Below are 27,265 nucleotides of genomic sequence, written 5' to 3' on the forward strand. Positions count from 1 at the left end.
AATTGAGAACTCATTTGAAAAGTTGAAGATGGAAGGAAATTTAAGTGGAAAATATACCAAATAATTTTGTTCACTCTTCTGAGGAAAGGAAGGATGATGGGACAGCAGGGTAAGGATAATGGGCTTCAGGAGAGTATGCTTTACCCAGCTTGGCAAACTGATAAGTACTGTGCTTAGTAACGTAGTGTAAAAATGAGGGAAAGCAAGGTAGCTGGCAGTTACTAAAAGACATTAAACACACAATAGCAAATTAGCTGCTGCAGAGAAAAGAAAAAACACAGTATGAGATGAGTAAGAATGGATCGGGGTTTGTTTATTTTAATATTTCAGAATGCCTTCAAATAGAAGAAACAAACATGCACAGCTAAGGTACGGGCACTTAAGGATCAACTCAAGAGAGGCTAATGTGGAGAGTGGTAATGACAAGATTATATTACTAAGACACAACAGAAATGAGATACAAGGGTGTTTAATATACAAAGGGAGGAAAAATAATGACCTAGGGAAATACAAACCAGTCTGTTTAACTGTGATATCCACAACTATTCCAGCACAAGTTAATAGAAACCACTGTAGAAATACCCAGAATCCAGTAATGTGAGAAGTGGTCGACTTAGATTGTGCCAGGATAAAATCTTTTCTTTAAGCAGGGTAACTGGTGTAGCAAGGGGAAAGCAGTATATGAGATGTGTCTTTTGTAAGGTTTTGATATGGTCCTGTGTGACATTCTTGTGAGGAAAATGTGGAAATACATAAACAATAAAGCTCTTTTCATAAAACTGGATTCAGTTGTTCACTTTTGGGCTGGGAGAGTCTCAAATGGGCATCTGCTTTTGCTCTGTTCATTAACAACTTGGGTGATGAAACAAAGTCCACATAAAAAGTTGAGAGTGGATGCCTAGTTTAATTACAGGCACATTGGAGGGTAGCATCAGATTCACAGTTTTGAATACTGGAGGGATTCTTTTGAATCACAGAAAACAAAGGTCAGTAGACACATGAAAAGTACTGCTATCCATGGGAAGAAGAAATGGAGTCTTCTGTTCAGCTCTTCCCTGCTAAGACAAGAGTTCCAAAGGAATTCTGCATGCAGTGTGGAGCAAACATCAGTGGCAAATTGCAGGCAGTCTAAATTTAGAAAACATGGATGATTTCAAAAGGTTTCAGCAACTAAGTTTGTGCAGCCTAAAAAAAAGAAGAATGACATATCATGACAGTAGTCTGACAGAGATAGTGTTAAGTAGAGAATAATGATAATTCATTATCAAAGACTACTGGAAGGAAGGACAAAAATAAAGCAGTTCTATTGGAAGCAAAAAATATTCAGGTTGTATAGTAGGAAAATGCTTTAACTTTCAGGCTAGTGAAACACAGAAACAGGCTACTTAGAAAGATTGGAGTCTCCCTTAATGCGAGAGTTTTAGGAGCAGGTTAGACAAATATCTGTCGAGGACTGGCTGGAGCACTGTTCCCATCAAGGCAGGCTAAGAGAATTGAGTTTGCTCTGCCTGGAAAAGAGAAGGCTCAGGGAGGACCTTACAGCAGCTTCCAGTACATAAAGGGTGCCAACGAGAAATCTGGAGAGGGAATTTTTACGAGGGCTTGTAGTGACAGGACAAGGGGGAATGGCCTTAAGCTGAAAGAGGAGAGATTTAGATTAGATACAGGTTTTTCATTGTGAGGGTGGTGAGACACTGGCACAGATTCCCCAGAGAAGCTGTGGCTGCCCCATCACTGGTAGTGTTCAAGGCCAGGCTGAATAGGGCTTTGAGCAACCTAGTCTAGTGGAAGGTGTCCCTGCCCATGGCAAGGGGTTTGGAGCTAGATGATCTTTAAGGTCCCTTCCAACCCAAACTATTATCTGATTCTGTGAAAGTACCAGATTTCTATGCAATGCAAATAAAGTGGACTAAATTATTTCTCAGGGTCCCCTTTACTCCTATATTTCTGTAGTTTTTTGGCAACAAAACAGCAGCAAATAAGAATCTTTTGTTCTTACAGCTGTCAGTACTAAAAGGAAGATAAAGTCAGCTCAGAGACTGGCAGTGCGTCTGTACTGCAAGATCAATGGAACGGGTCAGATTATTAGTCTATTCTAAAAAAAAAAAATAGAGAAAAAAATAGAGATTAGTGCCTAAGATGCTTTTAGCATTCTTGTGTATGATAACATTAAAGTGAGGTATGACAGTGTGACTTTTCTGTAACTATCGTTTACGCATGCTGTTAAGTTGTGCATATGTGATGTGCTACCCAGTCATTTATGCCTGTGCAGCCTTTAAAGACAAGGCAGGTAGTAATTGTAGTTGCCCTGCTATTCTCATCCAAGCTACTGAAATAAGATGAAAGCACCTTGAAGACTGCAGAATGCAAGCAAATGTTACCTGACAGCTTAGTACAGATGCACAAATCAGGAGCAGTTGGAAGATTAAAGGCTGTAATAACCCTAACAAAGGTGCAACTGCTAGTTTTCTTAAAAGCAAAGCCGATGCTGAATCCTTATTAAATGGGTATCAGAATCAAGAAGAGCTCAGTAGAGAGAAATGGATAAGCTGGGTCAGATGGAAAGTGAGTACGACCTAAAAAGAACACCTGGATAACTGTGATGTGATGGCAATTTTAACTGACATTTCATGTGTTAGGATCATGCTATTTTATAAATCTATTGCTGAAGACATCTTTGCATACAAATAGCTCAATTAAAGTAGTACAGGGTTGTGGCAGATGGGTGGGTGGAGGACTGTATGTCATCCCAGTATGAGTCTTTGCCTTTTGAGTGCTGGAAAATCATAAGGGAGGAACCCTTTGCTACCACTGTAGAAGAGTCACAACCACCTCTTCTGACACAGCTATGTATGGCCATCTGAGCTACAGCCTTTGCATGCAGGTTTTCATGTGGATCAAGATTTCTATCAAATTATTCTTTCCTTGGTCTGAATATGGAAGATTCCTTAGTCCTTTCTCCCATTACTGTTGTCTAAATACCTGAACTAGGTACTGAATATATTAAAATCCAAATATTATGAATTATAGAAAACTATAGTTTGAAAGGGACTTTTGATGGTTATTGGGTCCAGCCCCCTTCTCATAGATGTTTAACTCCAATGTTACAGGTTTACACAGGGTCTCTGCCATGCAAGTTGTGAATTATCTATAAGGATGGAGATAATCTGTTCCAGTGCTTAACTACTTTTGTTGGAGAAGCTTTTCATTTATGTTCAGTAGGAATCTACTATCTTGCAGTTGGGATTGTTGCCTCTCATCCTTTGCTGTGTGCCTCTGGGAAGCATCTGTGTGTCTTCACCGCTTCCTTTTATGTAGCTTGCAGGGTTCAGTTTACTACCCTTTTAGTTGCTTGTGTTTGCAGGTAATATTTGCATTCTGTCATTGCAGGCACTGAAAATACTGCCGGTAACTAAAGTACGTATAATTCACAAGGGAACGATAGAAAAAGTGGCTAACATTAAATTGATGAAAATTGCTCATGTACAAAGTTATCATGATGACATTTCTAAATAGCATCCTTGTGGGAGGATCACTGGTACCTTCACTGTCAGACCATGTCTGACAGGCTGGACATTTACAAAAGTCTCTCTCTTTAAATTAAGTTTATTTAAAGAGCTTAAAAGAGGATTTCTATCCTTTGCTGGGAAAATGCAGCCTTTGGAGACTTCCTAAAAGCAGTTCAGAGTAAAGGGCTTTGGTTTTGCATGCACTTCACATACCTGAGTATGTGGTAATTGAGAACCAAACTGAGAAAGTCCTTTCAGTTTACATCTACTACTACTAAAGATGCCACCAACACTTCTTCCATACACAGTTTTCCTCCTGGAATTACTAGCTACTTGAAATAGGTATTGTAAAACTGATACAAACCACAAGAAATGCATCTGTGCCTGTAATAGAGAATGTGTGCATGCGTGTTTTGAGTATGGGAGAGGGAAATAGAATTAATATTCTCTTCACAGAAGAGCCCATGTCTCATGACAGGTTGAAAGACATTAGATTTGGTGAGTTACTTTGACCTTTAGGAAGCAGCCCTGTGGCACACAGCTCAGATAGACACATAGCTTCTACTCTATGTCTGTGTCGCAGGTTCTCCACATGTTTCTTGTTGTCTGTTTATAGTGTCTGTTTATACCCTTCATCAAGGTACTCTGAGGAGCTTTACCAAATGAGGTGGGCTTGTGACACAGACTGATTAGCTGTTTGATCGTGTGAGTTCACAGTGCTTGCAACAAAATAACATCTACCAGCACCTCTCTTCTCTGGATGCTTCACTGGAGAGATCTTTTTTAAAACCATCTCTATTGCTTCCATGATTTCTTGTCATCCAAGCGTTACAGTTGGCTTAACTCCAACACAATAACTTTGGTAAGAGACTACACAGCTTTTTACTATGGATAGTGTGCTACTAAGAAGCATAATTATAAGCTGCAATATTTAACAACACACCAGGAAACTTCCATTCTGGCAGTACTGCTAAATAATGCTTACCCTATAACCTGTCATTGAAGGACTGCATGCAAGCTGTGAATTATCTCCAGGGATGGAGATAACACAGACTTGCAGATAATCTGTTCCAGAAGGAATGTGATTTTTTTAAATGGTTTAGGGATTTTTTTCCCTTTAAGTTGTTAAGTCATGAACTAGATCCTAGTCAACATCCCCAAGAATAATATACTGCCCTGTCTACTCAGATTCCCAAGCAAATATGGTCCAGTACTGCATTAGGCAGGAGTATCATCATTTTTTTTGATCCTGTTAGGAGAGGGACTTTCTGAGGTGTTTATGATAAGCTTGCATTGAACACACATGCAATTTGATAACCAGATTCAAGAGAAAGAATCACCGTTTGAACTTTGGTTAAGTGCATAGTTATAGGGACATGTGGCAGCTTCACCTGCAAAAAAATAGACAGTAGAAATAAGAAATGAGACTAAATGCAACATTTTACCCATGAGGACTTGTTTAGCCTGTAGAAAAATAACCTGATACTTTAGTTAAGTTTTATCTTACAATACTGATATTTATCTCCTAATAGGGATTTGTATCTTATGACAGGGGTAGAAAAATTATTTAAAGCAACATGTTTAAAAAAAAAAAAATAAACATTGCTGACCCAGGCAAATAAATTCAGTCTTGGCTTTACTGCCTAAACATTGAAGAAGGTAATTTCTGGGCTATAGTTTCTTCCTTTTCCCATGTAGAAAAAGAATATATTCCTTTGTGGGTTAGTTTTCTTTATAGATAACAGATATCCAGCTCTGTAAAGGAAACAAAAGAATGTCCACCTATGAGGAGCACCATTTTAATACTAGATAATGAAAAAAAAAATAGTTTTAAGAATATCATGTATGTAATTTGTTTCACAAGTGGTTTGTCACTTGTGAAACAGTTTCAATCCCCTGAAACGCAAATACATTAACCAGAATTGTCATCATCCATTTGGTTTGATTAAACGTGTCACTGATGTCACAAAGTTAAAACAATAGAGACCTAGGGAAGATAATGTCATTGTAGAAAAAAAAAAAAGTAACTAGAAAAAGTCAATGGAGAAGGCAGACCAGCATGGCTAAAGACAGTAAATTAAACTTCAATGTCCCACTGAAGTAAGGGTGAGATTAAGAGAGTTCTAAGATTGTTGTCATAGAGCTCGGCATCTATAAGACCAGTGCCTTCACTGACCTGATGCGGGACAAATCTTTCTACAAGACTTACGTATTAAATAGTTTTTGTGTGAGCATTCTTGTGCTGCAAGTTCAGTGCAACCCAGGGGTTCCAAAGGTAGTCAGAAAATTATTGGAATGTTCGGGTACAAAGGGCTATGAAATGCTTTTTTGGTAAGGTGCTAGTCTTTCTGTAATTGCAGCACAGAAAAAAGGTAGAGGTATAGAAGAACAGATTAAAAACATCATGTAAGGAGTATCTGATGTCTGGAATTCTGCAGTTGAAAGGTTTTATTTATAAGTTATGCCCTTAATCCGAATAGACTTCAAAATACATTGTCAAAAGGAATTACTGTTTTGCGCTGGATTGGCAAAATGTCGTACATGAGTATTTATTGTCATTTGAAAAGCCACCCGATGATATAGTATTAAACTTACAATTTGTTTCACTGTCCTATTGGAAGCAGCTGCTCCTCTACAGAGGTAATGTCGATGAGTATTGTTTACAGAGGTACAGTCAATGAGTATTAAGTGCATTATGGATAGTTTAAGGGCTTAAGTACCAATTTCTTCTTTGCGGGTGTGTAACTGCTACAGTTAGCTGCTAAAGCTGCTAAAGCTACACTGTTGCTTCTTCCTGTGGAAAAACTGTAAGTGATAAAAATGAACATATGAAATATTGCAGGTCTAAACTAATCTATTAGTAATGTGGGTGCACTGATCTTTTTAGGGAGCAAGGCCAAATCTCTGCTTCCTGTGGGACAGGACATGAGGGTCTAACTGGACCTTGGACAGGAGAAATGGTTATCCAGAGTAGATTGTGGCTTTGCATCTAGAACAAGAAGCTGACATGGTTGGTGCTACAGTGGGTATAATTAGTCTTACACCCCTGGCCCACCTTGTTTCTGTGGGAGTTGGGATCTACCTTTCCATGGTGCTTTCATCATCTTCCATGATGCCGATCCCTTGTGTATAACATCCTTCTACACTAGGAATTAAGGGCTGCTTGGCAAAGAGGGTGTCTTTCCCTTTGGACCATTTTCCTGTTGGGAGAATTTCTCTGCTGCCTGTCTTTAAATCCATTTTATGTTGTATGTGGCTTTTGTACCTGATAATTGATGCAGTAATAATCAATGCATTGCTGGTGAGTTGCACATGATGATATAAGAAGCAATTGGCATGCCCTACAGAACATGCCTTTGAAGCAAAATTATTGCACTATAAGCTGCTTCTGTTTCAGTGAAAAGCAATCGTGTATATAGAAAACCAAAGATACAGACTGCTGTACTTGTATTTCAGCAAGGATAATTAAATGCAGAAACTAGTGGAAAAAAATGGCAGAAGTTGCTGTGTATGTTGTTTGTACAAATGGTAGACGTGAGGACAGTTTGTGGTTTGCCAGTTTAATAGGAGCTCATTCGGCTACAAATACAAACCCCACTGAAAAGTAAAACCAGGTGGCTACTCCAGCATTCTTAATTCCTTCTTATATTTCCCTCATGTTTTGTAGCTGTGCAATGGAGGATCCGTGACTGATCTTGTGAAAGGATTTCTGAAGAGAGGCGAAAGGATGAATGAACTTATAATTGCTTACATTCTGCATGAAGCTCTGATGGTAAGATAAGCTCTCAGTGAAAGGACTGTCAGTATTCAGCTCATATTTTTCTCTTTAAATGAATGAAGATCATGTCTTCAGTAATATGGCTCACTATCTTGTATTATAGCAGTGTTTAATGAAATCAATGTAATGTGTAATTCAGATGGTTCTTTTTGAACAAGCAAGGTGAAGAAGAATTAGTATGTTTCATTATTAAGAGAATGAAAATTTATTTCTGACTATTGTTTAGTTTCCTCAGTAAACACAGTTCTGCATCAGAATTGCTTTGCTTTTGAGAAATAGCAGAAATATGCCCCAAATACTGTTCATTTTCTTATGTCTGTATCTGAAATATTATTATAGCAAAATGGTCAACAGATCGAGTGAATTCAAACACTACTACAAGAATACTTTTTTTTTTTTTTTTTTTTTTCTGATCAGGATCTAGTGTCATTATTTTTAATTTTCTTTTAACCAGAATTTGATATTCTGCAGTGGAATTTAGGCCTTAGCAGTTTTCTTTGAGTTTATACTCTAAAGGTGTCATATAGAACGTAGATTTATAGTGCTTTTTTCCTGCTTTCATCTTGAAATTTCTACTTGACATAAAGTGGACTAATTAAAAAATATCTATTCCTTATGGTGTGCTAAGTGGTTTGTTTGGGGTTTTTTTCCAGTAAGAATGACATCTCTGTGGTTTTGGATTAAAAAAAAACCCCATCTGCTTTATGGCTTTCCATACTTTTCTGCTACTTTTTTGTTTATGTTTTGTAGTGTAGAAGACAGAAGTGTTAGTAGAAAGTTCATGTTTGCATCTCATCTTTCAGGGACTTCAGCATTTGCATGAAAACAAAACTATCCACCGTGACATTAAGGGAAATAATATCCTTTTGACCACTGAAGGAGGAGTCAAGCTTGTGGATTTTGGTAAGTTATTATTACTTATATATTCAACTAATGTTGTACATCTGAAGTATGGAAAATAAAATAAATCAGAAAAGATTAATTATGTTTTTAATAATTTTTTGAGTTCTTTGTTAAAAATTGCTTGGATAACCAAAGTTATTTTCTAACCTGATAGAAATAAAATATTCAGAGACTTTGTGTTTTTACAACTTTGGGGTTTCCAGCAATTTTGCTAATGCTGTTTTGATAGCATGGCTAACAAATAGAAGGTATAACTTGGTGGTAGTAAGTGCCAAGTGCTTTGGGGCAGACACAGTGAGTGAAATGGCAAAGTTAGTTAATAGAGTTCAAATAAGGTTGGTACTTAGTTCCTTCAGGATCATGGGCTGTTTCAGTGAAATAAGAAGCTGATAGGGAAGAGCTTCCTGTTATATATGAGAAGACTTAAAATTTACTAGATCTTGTGAAGAATATATGAGCTTCACCTCAGTCACATATACTTCATTAGTGTGATTTGAAACAAAACAAGAGATACTGTGAGAAAGCAGTAGAGGTGGAGATATTACATAGGTAATCCCCATTTTCCAAAGTCTGGGAAGACTAACAGATTATTTTTGGCAAGTCTAAACCCAAGAACTTGCATGACATGAAAAGGATCTGATCAAGTCTGTTAGGGCTAAAGTGATTTTTGAATGTTACGGTCTGGTTTCACCACCAAAAGTGAAAAGCAGACATGCAGGTAAATGGATGCAACCTGTTACTTACCAGCCATACTACAGTGATTCGCCTTATAAGTGTATTGGCTGCTGTTCCATATAAGGGAGGGGTGTGTGTGTGTGTAAAAAATAACAATGCTCATTATTATGAACTGTTATCCCCTGGTAGCACACTGTCTTCTAATGTTTAAATTCAATTTCTTGGTAACTACTTCACAGCATGGCAGACAATTGTAAAGATGATTCCATTCAAAAGATGGAAAATCTGAAAATTTTCCTTTACCCTCCAATTTTTTTTAGTAAGATATATTCAATTGATACATAGCAATTGTTTAAATTAATCATGGGATTTTAACTCCCATTGCTGTAGCGTCTTCCTGCCGGTAGACTGTATTTATGTAACTCTCATTACTTCACATTTAAGATCCCCACGATTATTAGGGTTACTTATTCTTCTGAAGATTCATGTATTTATGTTCACTATTTTATTTATCGGATAAAATGTTCTATTGAAAAGCCTTCAGACTTCCTAAATTATCTTTTGTACACTTACTAGTATTTTCTAATAGTCTGGAAGTTTAATGTGAGGCAAAATCAATATTTTTGCTCACAGGTTTTTAATGTATTGTGTATACTATTTTCTTTCTAAGGTGCTGAAGGCAATTAGAGCCGTGGAGGATCAATGTTTCTGAAAATTAACTCACTTATGCAGATGTCAAAACATACAAGATGTAGGGATGAGGACCTGAATTCTTTATTCCCCAGCTACTGCAGTCTGCTGCCAAGGCTGTAATTGAAAAATAACCTTAAAATCTTATGGGGAAAATTGTGATTCCAAAGCACAGATGAGAACATGCACAAGAAACAAACATACACACACACACTTATGTGGGTCAAGGAGGAGCCTGTAGTATCTGCAGTCTTTCATCTCAAAGGAATAGAGAAACTGCACCTTAACTTAGGAAGAGATAGAAAGAAATTTTCCCTGGCTTTTTTTGCCCTCCCCCCCAAAAAAAAAACACCCACAAAAAAACAAAGCACAATATGAAGCCAATAATGAGTAGTAATATAGGAAAAAATTATACAGTCTTCACAAAATGATCGTGGAAGACGTACCATTCACCCTTCAGGCTGATGTTTAAGGTATTCAGCTGAGATTTGGAAGATTTGTGTCTTCTACTTAAGAGGATTTAAACCCACATTAATCTGATTCCAGGAGTACATTTAAGCCAGGAATGTGAGTTGATCAAAATCTCTCATGTTGGCACTACTATAGAGTGTTGTACATAAACATTTATTGGATCAGGGACTGAAACTCATAGCCATCTTTTAATATATAAGCCTGTATATCTGCAGGCTGCAGAATGAGATAGACATGCAGGCACAATCCCATTTTCTTCCAGTAAATATTCAGTGGAACAAATTTTTTTGTTTAGGTTGAACCAATTATTATGTGGGGCCAAGCAAACAAACAAACAACACCAACCCAAATAACCACCCTGGGCTTTCTAGCATGCACACAGCTTTTCTGTTGTGGGGAGGGAAGCAGAGGCAGTGGATTGGGGACCTCTTCAACCACCTAACACTTGACAATGGAAGTGAACCATTCCCAAGATAATTCTGTCTGTGCCATTCTCCTGCATGCGGGTTGATGATGAGGTGTTCCTGAAGAGCCCTTTGTTCTCCTCTCCTGATACTCTTTATGGTGATTTTCATGTAAACAGATGCATAAAACATGTATCTGAAAGACGGATCTGTGAAGTGCCTTGTGGAGCACAATACTAGAAAAAGACCTAGTCTGTATGTGTTGTGTGGTAATACAATTTGCACTTGTGTCTTTTTTTTTGTCTTTTTTTTTTTTAATTAAAGTACAGTTAGGAACTTTTAAGAGTCATAAATGAAAGAACAGTTAACTTTCAGTGAATTAAATCACCTTTGAAAATAGCTTTCCTTTCCTTTGTTCTTTCTGTACTCTTTGAACTTGATGGTATAGAGTACCACCATTCTGAGTCCTTTCTTGCACAGCAGTACTGGCTTTCCAGAAGCTTCATTTTGTCACACAGTTTGTACACGTTGCCTTACCGTTGTTGTGTCATAGGTATTTGTGTATGCTGTGGCCCTAGTTTCTGAATACATTACAGTCTGTAACAGATGACCTTCACAACACTCTTATGAGGAAGTAAATTACTATAATTCCCAGTTAACAGTTGGGGAATCTGAAACTTTGAGAGACTGATCTGCTTGAGGTAGTAGAGGAAGTGTGTGGAAAAGCTTTTCCAAAATTCAGGCTAACAGCCTGAACTGTTTGCCCTTCATAGAGGTATTGATAGTTAAAAGGTGAGAAAGACTTTGAAAGAATACTGTGCCAGTGCCTCACCCACATTGGTTTGAAGAGTGAAATTTTTGCTTTCCCTTAAAATTCTGCTGTAATATTGCTTAATTACCCCAGTAATATTCTCGTATCTAAGAAACACTCAATCCCTGTTGACATTAATGATGAAATCAAGTAAACAAATCTATAACGTCTCCACACCGATGCATCTGGAGCTCCATTACTTATAAAGCTATTGCCAGATAGAAGTTTTAGTCTAAACTGTCCAAGCCACAAGAAGTTTGAAATGCTGTTACGAGGAAAGCATCCTCTCTCCTGACATCCATCCAGTATGATAACTTAAATTGGCAAAGATAAACAAAATCAGTCTTTTTTTACTACAGATAATGAGTAGCAACCAAGGGGATCTACTCTAAGCATCCCATGATCACAGATTCAGTCCCTGAATTCATTTAACTTCTAGATACATTAAAAGTTTGTGTTTTCCTTATGAGAGAAGGTTGACTGAAGGCTGGTTTGCTACCTCAACATTTGTGGGAATTAGCTGTTGTTCTGGTAGAAAGCCTTTGGGGAAGGATGTTACGCCTGAGAATTGCAGCAATTATGCTCGAAGCAAGGAGCATCCTCTACCACATCAATACAAATAATAAATAGCTGCACTATATTCAAGTGTAGCTGCTATGTTTTCAGTATAGGATAGAGATTTGATGGAAAAATATAGATTTACATTAAAGTAAATTCCCTGCAGCACTTTAAAGGAAGACAGCTGTATAATAATATTGTATAAAAAGGGTTGGAGGCAAGCAAAGTGTGAACTAAATTCCCATTTTATAAATATTCTTAATTATATTCAAAATTGCTTATTAGTGTTCTGGGAAGAAAGTCTATTACATCTGTTCCTCAGCAGTCTGGTTGAATGCTGTGGATTGATGTTAAAGAGCCAGACTGAAAATAAATTTTACCACTAAAAGTGCAGTAAAATTTTCAGAAACTTCTAGCAGGTAAATCCAAATTAATTTAATGCTAGGTATCTATTGAAAGTCTTGTGACAAATTAATCTGCAGCTTTTACTGCCTACTATCTTTCAGTGTCTGACCTTGTTTCATCAGTTAAAAAACTGGCCTGAAGTCACTTGCACGCATAGCACACCTCATCTGTAATAAAATTCATATATTCATCTGCATCTTACAGTGTATAACCATTTTCATAAGGAGCCAAGTGTATAACATCTGCTTATGCTGACAAATATTTGCTTCTTTGAATAGTCCCTCTCAATTCAATTTCTTTTCTGGAAATCAGGATGCTGCACAGGGCCTTTCGTGTATTAAACAATATTAGTCTAAGACACAATTCCCATTTGGAAATTCTGAGATGTCAAATAATGTGCTGTTTGAAACTGGGAGAAACTTAGCTGTATTATTATTTTTATTATTTTAACTTTGGTCTGAAAAAGTCCAAGTGACATTTCATCTTGAAAGATTTGACATGTTTCTGAAATCCCCTGCCACTGCAGTGAGTCTGAGAGCTTAAAACCCAGAGCTTTTCACACTTACATGTTATTGAAAGAAGAAGATCCTATAGAACATGACTCCATATCAGCAAACTAGACATGTTGCTGACATGTGGGGAACTCATGGAGGAAAGAACCACTTTTCCACTCAAAGTTCTGAAACATCTAGAGTTACGTTGCAAGTCATTCTTTTAGCTAAAAACAGGAGAGTGTAATGCTGATGGAAAGTTCCTCTTCAGCTGTGTTTCTGAGGGTTAACCTTGTAGGCTGACAGTCTTGAACAAGGGCACAGGTAGCTCATACTTCTTATGGGACTGCTGAAGCCTGCTGCCACAGACTAGAAATATCTCATGATGAGCAGCTGTTGTCTTGTAAATGCCCACAAAAAATATAAGTATAGATTGTACTCCATCACTTAGGCAAATGCATAGTTTTAGAGCAACGCTGATCCTTGCTGAAGGCCATGTCCTTCTATGCATCTAATTAAAACATGCTTCCTTGCCACATGTAGACTGTTGACATTATTACCAAGAAAAGTCACAGGAAAAATGTCAGGCATCTCAACATCTCAATAGAGTCAGACATCTAAATGGATATTAGAAATACTCGAGTTCCCATAATGAAAATAAAAAGTTGGAGGACTCATTAAATCTTTGTAATTCAAGCCAATTTTTAACCACAAGAGTTCCCATGATTCCCCCCAGTTTACCTATGACTAACACTGTGGAAAAGGGGATATTGAAAATGATTGGCACTGTCTCTTTTTAGTTTCTTCTTCATTAATGGTATATAAAACTCTTCATCATTAGAGTCTCTGAATAAGAAATACATAGGAAAGATCAAAGGGGGTTCTGTAGGTAAAGCAGGTTCCAGCGGAAGGTGTGGAAAGAAGGTAATGCAATCTCACTGGTGCTGGCAGATGGTGGAAAATTACAAGCTGTTCTGCATGCAGTTGATAGAAGAGTGGTTTCAAGGGTTCCTTTAATACTGTGAATAAAGAGATTGCATAAGTAAAACATGTATTGTAACATTAATGGAATATATGGTGAAGGTAAGGTGATTTTTGTACTTCAACCATGCTCAGTTTGCATTTTTTCTGCTTTTTTGTTTTACATCAAGTATTTGATGCAAAAGTTGCATGTGAATATTGTCTTGGCATTCCAAATGCAGTTTCAGATATCACACTTTTCATGTAGCTAGCACAGTTTTATCGTGAATGTATAGTAGCCTGAGTCAACTAGACATTTAATATGAATTGGGGGAGGGAATACTGTGTTGCTCTATTTAGACATACTGAAAATTGACATTACCTTGTTCAATACTTGAACTATTTCTTCCATGTAGTTTGGAAACTGCAGATAGACAGAGGTTAGCTTTTGTGTTTGGAGCGTAATAGGGTTATTATTTTGTTACAGAGAGAATGATCATTCTTTTAAAGCTACTTGAAGTTATCCAAAGTTAAGGCAATGTTAATGCTGGCAGTTCTGGGTGGCTTTCTTATAATTGCAAATTGCAATTTGTTGAAACAAGCCAATTGTATGGCACTCTTTTTGGTAGTGTATTTTTATATTAACTTTATTTTTACTTTAAAATGCATGCATAATTTCATTCAGATGATAACAAGTGAAAGTATTAAGTTCATTTCATGATTCAGTTGAGTTCATAAAATGAATTTCTTGGGGTTTTTCTCCTAGAAAGAGTGTTTAATAATTCTGCCAATATTTCTCTTCCTTACAAATTATGTTAGTGATGCTTTACCACTAGTAGTGATCAGTAGTAATTGATCAATGTAAGTTCAGATGCATAGATGGTTTTGTTATGTTTTATCGCATTATATTCATGCCCATTCCCATAGAGAAATACAGGTCAAAATACTTAGTATTCTGTAACTGTACGAAGCAGTTAGAGTTTTTGAAGTATAAATGTGCCAGCAGCTGCTATAATGACAAAGCAAGAGTAGTAAAATCAGTTACACTATAGAGCATGTTCAAAATATGGGGACAATCTCAAAGTAATTAAGGAATCCTTAGTAGGACTGCATCTTAATAGTTCCACTGTGTAACTGTTCACCTCTCCTGATTTTCTGGTGCATGAGGAACTTTCTGCTGGTCATGTGGGGAAAGCATCTGAAATCTTGGGACAGAGGGTGGGGAGGGAACCATAGCTCTGTTCCCTTGCTGTGACACAGTGCTATGGACTCTTCGTGCCGTGAACAGACTTGATAGATGCAGTTTGTTGACTGATCACAGATCAATCTAGAAAGCCTTGTGTGGCATCTGGCACTTCAGAGGGAGAGAAGGCTTACAGGACTGTGCTGCAAATGCACACAGTACAATTTGGGCTGCAATAGATTGAGAGTCTAGAGCCACCTTGTGCTCAGTGAATGGGTTGAGAAGACAATTGTGACTGATCCAGGTTTGGAGCACTATTGGAACATTTTGAGGAGGGACATTTTAATCTCTGTCCCTTTTAATATATATCATGGTTCCCAGCCTTGCATGTCCTGCAAGGAGGAACCATTGAAGAGAAACGCAACATGACCTTGAGTAATTTTCCAGACTTGTAGATTACTTACTCTGGAGTAGTCAGAATATCCTACTGCATCTCTTTCTCCTTGCCCTGCATTACCTATAAATGCTGTCTGAATCATTCAGCAAAAATGAAACAATTAATTAAAATAATTTAATTTGAAAGTATTAAAAATAAAATATTTTTTTCTGCCCTTAGCTTACTTCAAGCAATGAATCATAGCAAGGCTTGTGTTTGCCTTAATAATTCTAGCATGCATCATAATAAAGCTATCTGCTTCACTGATTCAGATCAAAACCAGGCTGTTATTGTGTTGTCATTTCTGCATACCGTACAGTGTGACATTCACACATTGCTTCTAAAAAGCATTTGCTAAGGGACTGTGACAGAAGACAATAGGAGACTTTGAAGAAAACTTTCTTCATGAGCAGCTTGTCAGACTGCTTTGAACCCAATCATAGTAATAATTCCAAATTTTTCAAACTAGGGTTAGCAGGGATAAGATGGATTGCATTGGCTTGAGCTGTGGGACATTTTCATTGTTGAATGTTTAATTCTTTGTTGAAGGCTTAGTCCCTAAAAACTTATTTTATGAGCCACATGTGAATGAAAACCTTTGTGCTGTCCAATAACAAAAATAAAAAAAGAAATCATGTGGCCAAATTCTGTATCCAGGATAAGCTGTACACTTGGTCTTTCAAGTATTTTTTTCTAAGGCACATAAAGATGTCACTGATGGCTTAAACATTAAAGAAGCTTGACACAGAAAGCTGGTGTCATATGCCAGAAACACATGAAGTGAGAAAACACCACAGTCTCGCCAGCAAAGGCTTGCTCTTGGTTTTATCATGAGGCGTATCTGTGTATACTAAAATACATTAATTTTTACCTGAAAGTTGAACCCAATTACTCATTTGTACTGAAGTATTCACGTCCTTATGTATTTTAAACATTCTCTCCATCAGCACAGATGTTGCCAGTCACCCAGATAATCTTAACAGGAGAACCATGTCATGTAACAAAGAGAAAAATCTCCAGGGTTTTCCCATTCATACACGAAAAAAAATCTTTTTTTGGGTCTCAAAAGTGGCAGTTAGTTTGAAACCTCATATGTAGGAAGGCAGCATCTAAAAAGGAGGACTTTCCTCACCAGCATACTTGAGTATTCATATCGTAGAAGCAGTATCAGTCAGGTTGGAAAAGACCTCCAAGATCATCTTCACCAGATTCAGTGTAGCTGCACAAATCCCTTAGGCTCTAGAGAAGACTGCTTCTGCTATCTAAATACATCTGGCCATCAGGAAAACAAATGTTCCTGTGCATCCCTTTCAGGAAACCAGCTGACGCCCTGAAGCATGAGATTTGATTAGAATCATTGGCCTGGTGTCACACTGAACTGTCAGGAGCATGTGGAGGGCATCCCATGGTCACCTGCTCTACTGAAGGCCATGGAAGGGGTGCAATCAGAATCATAGACTAAGGGAAGCATGAGTACGCTGCCACACCATCCTGACAATCCCCTGTATTATGAAAAAGTTCTCAAGTTTCTTAAAGAAAGAAGCTGTATTAGAACCTTTTGTTTAAAAAAGGTTATATATCTCATAGATGTAGCGAACATTCTGCTTTTTTTTTTTAAATCACTGCTTACTATTTCATTATCAGTACATACCTTGTAATGATTCTGTATCTGATTTAGAATTTTTGTTTGGTTCCTTATATGCCTAAAAATGCCTTTTCTTTGTTTTTAGTCTTTGTGGTGAGTTTACTGTGAAAGCCACTGGACTTCAATACCCTTAGTTTTCATTTATATCACATTATATTTCATAGTACAGACTCAATTTTTTATCCCATTCTTGTTACATGCTTCTTGGCTTGTAGTAATCACCACGGATTTTTAATTTTCCAAGCAGCTCATATACATGGTCTTCTTGTGTACTAAGCTTTTGATCTTCCTGGAGTTGTAAAGGACTACTTGGTTACCTTTTGGATATGTTTTAAGATTTGCATCTGCGGTGCATGTTTTCCTGAGTGGGATACTTTAGTTTTCATCATTAACACACTAAATTCATTAAAATAACGCATAAAGACAGGGATGTGGTGATAAAAGGCAGAGGCACTCAATGTCTTCTTTACCATGGTCTTTAGTTGTCAGGCTGGCCTTCAGTAATCCCAGATCTGTGAGACCAATGGGAAAGTCTGAACCAAAACAAACTTACCCCTGGTAGAGGAGGATTAGGTTAGGGAGAATTTAAATTAATTGTACATACACAGGTCCGTGGGACCTGATGGGATGCATCCAAGAGTGCTGAGGGAGCTGGCCCATGTCATTGCAAGGCCACTCTGGATAATCTTTGAAAGGTCTTGGAGACTGACTGGTTTCCTGAGGAGTGGAAGGAAGCTATTGTCACTCTTACCTTCAAGAAGAGCAAGAAGGAGGATTCAGAGAACTGCAGGCTGGTCAGTCCCACTTAGATCCCTGGGAAGGTGATGGAGCGAATAATCCTGAAAATTATTTCTAAACATCTGAAGGACAAGAAGGAGTAGGCACTGTGGATTTATGATAAAAGAAGTAATGCCTCATCATAACATACATAACATGACATGACATGGCAGAACATAACACACACTTTTCAACATAAAAACTGCTGAAAAGTCTGATTTTTTTTGGCTCTTCGTTTCAACTTTGTTTCCTATCTTCTCATTTCCATCTTATTGGTCAGAACCTGATTTTAGTTCTAGACATGATTTGAGCCCTTATCACCAGGAAGTTCTCATCCGTCTTTTTCTGTCAAAAGCTCACCCAAAGAAACAGTATTGTCTCTGTGCTATTTTCGTTTAAAAGCTTGGTTTTGAGGTCAGTTGATTATCTGTAAGAAATTCTGAGCATTGACATTGTTTCAAAAATGTTCTGAAACACGTGTATCCTTATGGCCTGTTAGTAACATTTTCTATTAGTAACATTTTCTATTAAATACCTTTATGCTTTCTATCCATGCTAAGTAATTAAACCTGGGATCAGCATTCTGGCCTCCGTTTACATTCTTAGTGGGAATGCTGCCATCACTGCAATACAATTACAACCTGGTGTGTTTTGATGTTTGTCATTTGGACTATCAGAATTGCTTTGTTTTAATCTTGTTCTTTCTCTGTTGTCTTTTGTTGTGGATTTCGAAGGAATTACGTGTATTATGTTTTTAGCATTTTGTATGCGTTTCAGCTGATCTGTCTGAAGCTATCCTGTCAGTATATGTACCATTACACCAATGCAACCTGAAAGAAGCAAAGAAATGAGACAGTTTCAAGGATAACAGCAATTATAGAGGAGTTATGACACCACCATTGTTCCATGGGAAGTAGCTACTTCTCTCTCTGCTTCCTGACAAGAGTGGTGGCTTCTTCTCAAAGTGAAGCTTAGGGTGCTAAAGGAAAACCTTAAACCATTGGGACCTGTTGTCTCCGGATCTAGTAAAAAGATGGGGTTGAGTCATTTATGAGGGGTTGTCTTCACTCCATTGTAAGAGAGGCAAAGAAGGACAGGCTGCTTTTTGCAGCAAACAACATGGAACAGGAATGCCAAAACATATCTGTCAGCAGGCTTATGGGGAATGAAGTGTAAGATGCTGGTGCTGCTTTACATCTGTTTCTCTGGGAGATGAAAAAAATATTGGGAAATAATTCAAAGCATTTTGGCCTGTTTAGATCTGCAGGATTAACAGTGGGAGCAGTTTTTAGTCCAGAGACTAGCTTGAGGAATGGTTGGGTTGCAGGTTCTTAGTCCAAGAAAGGTCACAAAGAGGATGCTTTGATTGGGAAGTGGACACTGAGAGAAGAAATGAAGAAAGGTTATGAAAGAGGTAGCCAGAGGCAATGTAATAGCTAAAATGTAGGTCTTTTGGGATAGGGTCTGTGTTTTTGTATATAAAGGCAGTGGCTAGCATGTTGGTAATGCAGTGTCCCTGGTGTGTGCTGAATGTGAATTTAGTAGAATTTGCTAGGGCTCACCATTCCCCCTTTAGCATCAACCAATAAAATGTGCATACTTCTGTCACAGGACATAACCATAAAACGATGTTATACAGCCTCCCAGTTTAGATCAGAACAGTGTCTGCTCAGATTGGGTGCTACTAGGAGACAAATCTTTCCTTATAATAGGGAGCTTATTTCTGCACTGTTTTGCTTTTACTGAGTATTAAGGTCAGAAGTAGGTGGCTTTACTTTCAATGTTATTCCAATATACCAGTTTTTGCAATGAAAAGCTTAAATGATATTCATGGTGTAAGTCTGCTAATTTCCAGTTTTTATGAGTAAATTAATGCCTAAAAAAGGGGGGAACACAATATTTTCTTTGGGGTATGGTCTGCATTGGTACTATTAGTGCATTTATTTATTAAGCTTTTCACTTTCATAAGATTTACCATTTGTGTGTGATAGAATGCTCTTTTATAACATATATTTAGATTTTCCTAGGAGAATATTTGACTCATTTTGCAGCAAAGCAATAGTGAAGGGGAAGGGGGAGGAGCAAGATGGGTTTTTTAGAAAATACACAAGTTATAAAAAGCTGGCCAGCTACATGCTTGACTGGTTACTGAAATGCTGGAAGAAATGTTACTAAGTGTGGAATTGCGTCGTGTTTCCTCTATACACAGAAAAAGCCTGAGGAAATATCATTTGTCATAAAACCGAGGCTCCATAATCTGAAATGCCACTTTACTGCTAGGAGCAAAACGATAAAACCCCAAAACAAACAAAAAGCACACAAAAAACCTCAAGAGCCTGAAGAAGGTAGTGGTGAACGATTTAAATTAAATCAGCTTTTTATTTAAGTAAAAAAGGGGGGAGGAGGAAAAAATCCTTCAGTTTAATAATTACAGTTCAAAGAGAAAAAAAGCAACAGTGCACAGACAGAAAAGAATGTGCACATTAATGTTCCTTTTATATTTTGTTCTTTATCTCTACAGAAAGTTGTGATTATTTAGAATATCTGACAATGGAATCATAAAAATTTCTTTGCCTGCAGATCTGAATCCTGTTTCCGTGTCCAAGACTACAAAAAAAGGCCTTAGCACAGGGGACTCCCACTACACGTAGAAAGAGAGAGGGAAGAGTAGCTTCCCTTCTCTTCAAAAATGAGGATCATGTAATGATGTCTGTTGGCGTCTCTGCAACGGTGACAGATGTGTGGCAATGTGTGCTTACTCTTTGCTTTCTGAATGACGTGTTTTGCTGATGGCTCGGAACAGCCACAGCTCAAAACAACCAGCCGGAAGCTGGACCTCAGACAACTCCTTGAGGTGCCAAAACCAAAGCTGTGCTTAGCTGAGCTGAAGTAGGACTGATGGACTTTGTGCTAAGACTGACCTACTTTCCATGGTATAAACACTATATCGGTCTTTCTGCATGCAGGGAGAGATAAAGAGATTTTACTTTCTCAAGCCTGAAGTAGACTAGAGGGAGGCAACCATAAAAGCAGTGGTTGTGTTTGTCTCAAAGGAACAGGCAGGATCTTTCTTGCTGCCTTATTTTCAGCAGTTATATACATTTCTGTGACAGGCAAATGCAGATATTTTTTGTCAGTCAGAGCTGAAGACATAGCTTTAGAGTGAAAAACAGATCAAGTCCTTTATGGTTTCTTGACCACTGCTTTAAAAAACCGAAATCAATCAAATTCTGCATAGACAGAGATTTAGTTAGTATTTCCACTGGGCAGTTCCTGTGAATTGTTCCTTTTATGAAACATCAGCAGAATTTTCAGGAAGATATGTTCATACATGTTCAAACCAGACAATCAGAGCTGAAACTGGCCAGTGGTGATCACTGGAGCTTCATAGGTTTCAGAAAAATGAAATGGCACTCACAGAGTAAAACTCATTCTTTTTACTTTTTTGAAGAGGAAGCAGATATGTGTATGAAGGCAAATTAAGTGAGCTTCAGTGTCAGTCGTAGACATTGGAAGAAGTGTAGAACTCAGCACCTCACTTGCCATCCATGATATTGGCCCTTCAGACTATGCCTGTGATGAACCTCACAGTTGGCTGTTACTCAAATCCATAACAGTTTGGGACTTGCTAGTGGAGTGAGAGTTTTTCTCCATGTTGACTCATAAATCCACAATAGTCCAGGACATGCTAGCTGAGGGGCTGTTTTTCTCTGTATTGTTCTCTTCCCTTTGCACACACTAGAGATATTTCCAACCAATATAAACTTGTTTTGTAAGGAAGGAAAATGGTGGCAGGCTGGTCAGAAGTGTGCTGTATCCCACTTGAATTCCTAATATTTCAGTGTATTTTAATTTAAAACTGTAAGTAATCTTCAGACCTCAGAGTTCACATTCTAGCTTTGGCCGGAAATAGTTAATTCCTCTAAACTACAGCTCATGTTACAAAGCTGATTTGCAGGCGTTTGTTGTTGCTTTGAGAGTGTGCTTTGAACATGGAGAGACTTCTGGTTTTGTAAGAATCTTTCAAGTTTTATTGTTTCTTTTTTATGGCAGAGTCGCTAAAAGATGAGGATAAGTATCTTTTATAGTGTTCAACCTGAGATGTATTAATAATGAAACTGAGGTCTAATATCAGTACTGAGCGTTAAAAGAAAAAAATAAATATGTGGAAGTTACAGAACTCTTTTATTTTTTTCTTTTCCCTAAAGTGCTCTACTGCGCTCCTAAAACAGGATATAGGAAAACTGTAATTAGCCAGTCAAAATATATATGTCAGATTACTAATGAAGTGCTCATTTGTGGCTAAATCTCAGTCCTACTCTAATCACTGGAAACGAAGGATGTGGAGAACTTCAGATGAAGTGCTGAGTACCTTTGAAGACATGGCCAGACAGATGTATCTGAGATTTGCCTGTAGGGGAAGTCATAGCATGAAGATGAGGATGTCAACACTCAGAAGGGCTGTCTTGGATGGAAATAGCAGTTGCTCTGATTATGGCTTCCCTTCGTTCTTCCAGGTGTGTCTGCCCAGCTGACAAGCACTCGCCTCCGTCGGAACACCTCCGTGGGCACCCCGTTCTGGATGGCTCCAGAGGTTAGATTCATGTTTCAAAACATTCTGTCACGGGTATTTGAAGGGTTGCATTCTGTATTTCTGGTTGTTCTTTGTCTTTCTTCCTGACCACTGGTCTGTTCCCCAAATGAAATACCAGTGTCCTTTAAAAAAGCGTTTTCAACTTTTTTTTCTTACATGTTCACAGGGATTAAGTTAAAATTGGGTTTATTTTTGAAATTACAAGTTTAAAACCAGAGAGCAAGATGTTAAATTGCTGATTAAAATCTTAAAGAGTAGATAGTGCTACCATTAATCCTTTTCAGCCCTCCAAGCTCTGGAACTGTAGGTATGTCATATTCCCATGGATGGAAGGAGCCCAGGGTGGTAATTTTTTAATACACTATAGCTTTTATCTTTGGATTTCTACACCTGGAAAGTTTTTAATGCTGTGTATTCATAGCTGACAGCAAGAAATGGAAGAGTTTATTATGAATGAGTAAGATGTACTATAATAGTGTGTGTATATATATTCATATATGTATATATATAATATTCATAAGATACTACATATCTTTGGAGATTTTTCTGGTCTGAAATAGAAGCATACAAAGATACATCTTAAGCTGAGGCAAGAAAGATGTTTTGTTATACATAAGCCTATGCACTTGCAGTATTTGTGCACACACAACACATGCACGTACATACACATGAAACTACTCTGTTTATATACGTTTTTATAAACATACTCTATTCATAAGCATTGGCCTAGCCATGTAGCTAGCAACATTCATGTTGCTTTAGACCCGTAGCTAATGGCATGAAAAATTCTAGATTCATTCAGCATTGTAGATAAGCTGAAATATACATGAAATCAAATCCGTTTGCTGTAATCCAGTGGCAAAATGCATTGTTGAAAAAATAGCTTCATCTTGAAACTGGCTGATTTGGCTGAACAAGGACCCTGTAGGAGACAATGAATTCAGCTTCAGCAGAAGTTCCTACTTGTTTCACTTCATAGACAGAGCAGTATATCTCCATTAGTTATTTTGCAGGAATAATTCATAGAAAAGAGTTTAGCATTGCTGAGTTTCTTTCTACTTCCCTAAGCATGAGATGTAGTTTACCACCTTCAGCTGAAAAGGCCAAGGATTTGCACCCCTTTGTCTGATGTGGGAACATCTGGTCAGAGAACCTGGTGTTCATGGGCACCTGCTTTTTCTAGTTTAAGCATTGTTTTTTTTCAGCAGGAAAAATTCAGCTTTAGCTTCCTGAATGCATGCAAGTCTGTGGATTTCACTGATTTCGATCCTGTAAGAGATTTCCCCAGCTGCGGGTGTACTCTTAAATTTGAACATACAGTGACCATTCAAGTCTTTTACTCCAACAGGTGATTGCCTGTGAACAGCAGCTGGATAGCTCCTATGATGCCAGATGTGATGCATGGTCGCTGGGTATTACTGCAATAGAGCTGGGAGATGGAGATCCACCCCTTGCTGATTTGCATCCTATGAGGGCACTCTTCAAAATACCAAGGTAGTATCTTGATGTACTTATTTCTGCCAGGTTAGACAGAGCTTTTTCCTTAACTGTTGCTTTCTTCAAACTTAGACTGTGTAAGTTTGTGTGCAGAGTTTCTTTGTATTATTTGTACTAGGGGGAGGTTAGAAATACTTTGTCCAGCTATGTTTTCTGTACTGTATTGTATGTATGTATGTACTGTGTCATATACCCATGCTCTTTTTACCAGTCAAAATCAGTATTTTTTTCAGTGGCCTTCTAAACCTCATTACTCAGCCTGCCTTCATACATTGTTTTTGTCAAGTGAGCAGCTTATTAACTTATTGTCACATTGACCTTTGCAGGAATCCTCCTCCAACACTACAGCAGCCTGAACTGTGGTCACCTGAATTCAATGACTTCATTAACAAGTGAGTAACAGTTAAGACCACAGTAGCTGAATATGGAACATGTGTAAATGTCATGTGTAAACTATCTTTGTATTCACTATGGAAATATCTTGCTACTAATACTTTTCCTTAAAAACCCTTGTAAATCCAGTTTGGCTTTCAAGTGAGATTCCAGATTTAAAATGGAAAATAACATTTTAACACACTTGATGTTTCTGTTTTTCTTACAGACTATTTAGTTTTAAAATGCAGTGATTTAACATCTCAGACTCATCATTTTGGTGAAATCTTAGCAATTTTCAATATAAATTTTTTATGATTAAGATGGATGTATTTATTATGGAGGCATGAGTAAACTACAGACAAGCATTTCAAAACTGAACAACAATCCCTCAACAATGATATGTTTTTTTCTGCCAGCACAGGTGCTTGACTAAAGATTATGAGAAGCGCCCAACTGTATCTAATCTTTTGCAGCATGATTTTATTAAGCAAATTGAAGGAAAAGAAAACGTGCTACAAAGACAACTCATGGAATTTATTGATGTTCATCAACAAATGGGAGTAACTGAAAAGGCAAGGTAAAAGTAGCTAAAAAAGAAGACCAGTTGGAACAACTTTGGTACTTTCACTGTTTCAGAGCGGCTAGCACTCAGGGAAAGATTCACCTGTCATAACAGTGGCTGGCCAAAAAATAGACAGCTTAATCTTTTGGTTCCCCTGTAGAGCCAATGGCTCTATACACGTAGGATGAAACAGTCTTTAGAAGTGCCTTTCCTTTCTCCTCTGACTCAAGATGCAGATTAGGATCTTAGCATTCAGGAAGCTAAGGTTAGGTGAAATTATGTTTGGCATTTTCTTACTTTTACATGGTCAGCTAATGTTCAGTTTAAGCAAGTATGCTAAAAATAACTAGTCAGGTTCCTGCAACAATTGGACTGAATGAAGTGTATTGCAAATTCAAATCCTATGTCTTATTGTATAGATATTTTCTTTATTCCACTGGTATTTAGGAATATCAATTCTGAATAAATCACTTAGCACCTGATGGCTTTCATTTGGAACAACTGAGAATGGCTTGGCTCAATTTTACAATTTAAAAAAACCCAATTCAGTATACTGAAGTAGTGTGTTAGATGTGAAATGTAGCAGATTAGTATTGATGTACTACTGGTATGACTGCTCCTGTGGTTCATGGTAAAGCATGACAATTTTTCTTTTCTTTTAAATGGAACATAAAATTTGAAAGACATTTTGGCGTTATCGTGTATGGAAAAAGCTTATTGAAATCTGCCACATTTCCTTTCAGACATATTTATAGTAACAATATATACAGCAGTCTTCAGTTTTAACTCTGGGAATTTTTCTATTTATTCTATGCTTTAAAGTTAATTAAAAATATATTTCTAAATAATTTATAATTTTCAAGTTTCCTTGGACCTTAAATATATGTGGGATGAGTAGTACTTACGCTTTTCTGGCATTTCAGAGAAAAACTATGCAGTTGGCTTAAATTTAAGCTTCAGACTGGATTTGCAGACTTGATACTTGCTTAATCCAGAAAGATTCTGGAATAGAAATAAGATTATTAGATGTCAGTGCTGAGCACTAAAACAGTAACATACTCCAAACTTTTAAAAGTATTAATTTATGAAACATAGGGAAATTATATGTTGGTAAAATTAGTCCAAAACATTAAGCTACATGAATTGAAATCCTGATAACACTTGTGACATTGGTCCTTTCGAAGCCTAAATAATTTTTAAAAAACAGGCTTGTAAATCAATTGTCATGAGCTTCCTTACCCATTCTGTAGAACTCATACATTTGTTTTCTACCAAGTCCTGTACTTTTTTCCAAAAATCCTTTCTTTTTTTTTCTATGTAAATGCTGCATAAAGCAAATTGCATGAACTTTCTTTTCCTATACAATACATGCATAAAGAAGGTGGCCCAATTTGCACACGCACAGAGCAGTCAAATGGCACAGGAACAGGATGATCTATTGGTACTTCCTCCATCCTGTTTAGGTTGTGTTTTATTCACTCTTCACATGAACCAGTTTAAGGGAATGTATTACCATGTGATGAAGTTACCATGTTTTTACACTTGATCAAGTATAATTTCTACATAAACTTTCCCAAAGGAAGATGGAATTTTCTCTCTGAAAATAGTAGTAATTTATTATCTGAAACTGTGTAAAAGATCTAGTTATTTAACTGATTTACATGGCATGGTTAAACTAATAGCTTGGTCCATACTTCATAGCAGGCTGATACTAATATAAATCCCATTTGCACTGATTTAACCAAATCTTTCCATACATGAGATCAGTGAAGGTAGTATGAAAGACTGGAAGTAAAAATCACATTTTACAGTCACTGTACCTACAATCACTTCAGCTTTAACATGTTTATTGTCTTCATTTGCTGGAAGATTGTCTTTCATAACAGTGCATGCAGCAAATGACTAGCTGTCTCCTAGAAACGGTAAGATTGCCCATCTTAATATCTGTTACTACCCCTGTAAAAGCAAGAAAAGCAGACATTATTTTCGAGTAGCTGAAACTAGTAAATTTTACTTTAGAAGAAATTAGAATTCCAGGCCTGTAAAAGAGGATGGCATTTGTTCTTTCTGCATGATAAAAGGGTTATGCAAAGATCTTTGAGTTCAGTGGTCATACTTTTTTTAAAGTCTTTAAATACTAATGACATGTATCTTCTGGCCTTCGATCTGCAGAGTAAAAGGTGTCAAAAGCAGTGTGTGTACAAAAGTAGCACGTAAATCTGATCCAGAGTCAAGGCATAGGCTGTGTAGTGGCAAGTCACCTGAAAGAGGCTCATCTTGAAATCTTCTGGCTATTTTTTTTTCTCAATTATGCTGTTACGGGACTGTTTTTACACTGGCACGATAGGGCCCTTTTGTGAAATTCCTGAACTTTCACCAGTTGCTGGCAACTTTCCTTGTAAAGCTCCCTCCTGGTCTCCAACTCACACTCTCAGTCCATAATTTGAAGGTGTGCTGCTTTTTGGCACTGGAGGCAAGTAGTTTAAGGAATTAAAAAACTCTTCCTTCCACTGAGGGAAGAAATCCTTCTACCTGTGTTGT

The 27,265-nt window shown here is 37.4% G+C and overlaps 1 protein-coding gene across 1 annotated transcript in view; it reads left to right on the forward strand.

Annotated features, from left to right (window-relative positions):
- The window catches only part of LOC308217434 (myosin-IIIa-like), a gene marked incomplete at its 3' end in the record, with an annotated part of 39,486 nt that extends 15,698 nt beyond the window's left edge, over window positions 1–23,788 (forward strand). Inside the window, exons 3-6 of the mRNA XM_080610504.1 lie at window positions 7,177–7,281; window positions 8,091–8,190; window positions 22,214–22,290; window positions 23,639–23,788. Of these exons, the coding sequence (XP_080466630.1) occupies window positions 7,177–7,281; window positions 8,091–8,190; window positions 22,214–22,290; window positions 23,639–23,788 (432 nt within the window). The remainder of the gene's footprint in view (window positions 1–7,176; window positions 7,282–8,090; window positions 8,191–22,213; window positions 22,291–23,638) is intronic.
- Between the last annotated feature and the right edge of the window lie 3,477 nt (window positions 23,789–27,265).

The sequence above is a fragment of the Psittacula echo genome (genome assembly GCF_963264785.1).
Source record: "Psittacula echo genome assembly, chromosome: 2".
In the NCBI taxonomy this organism is placed as follows: Eukaryota; Metazoa; Chordata; class Aves; order Psittaciformes; family Psittacidae; genus Psittacula; species Psittacula echo.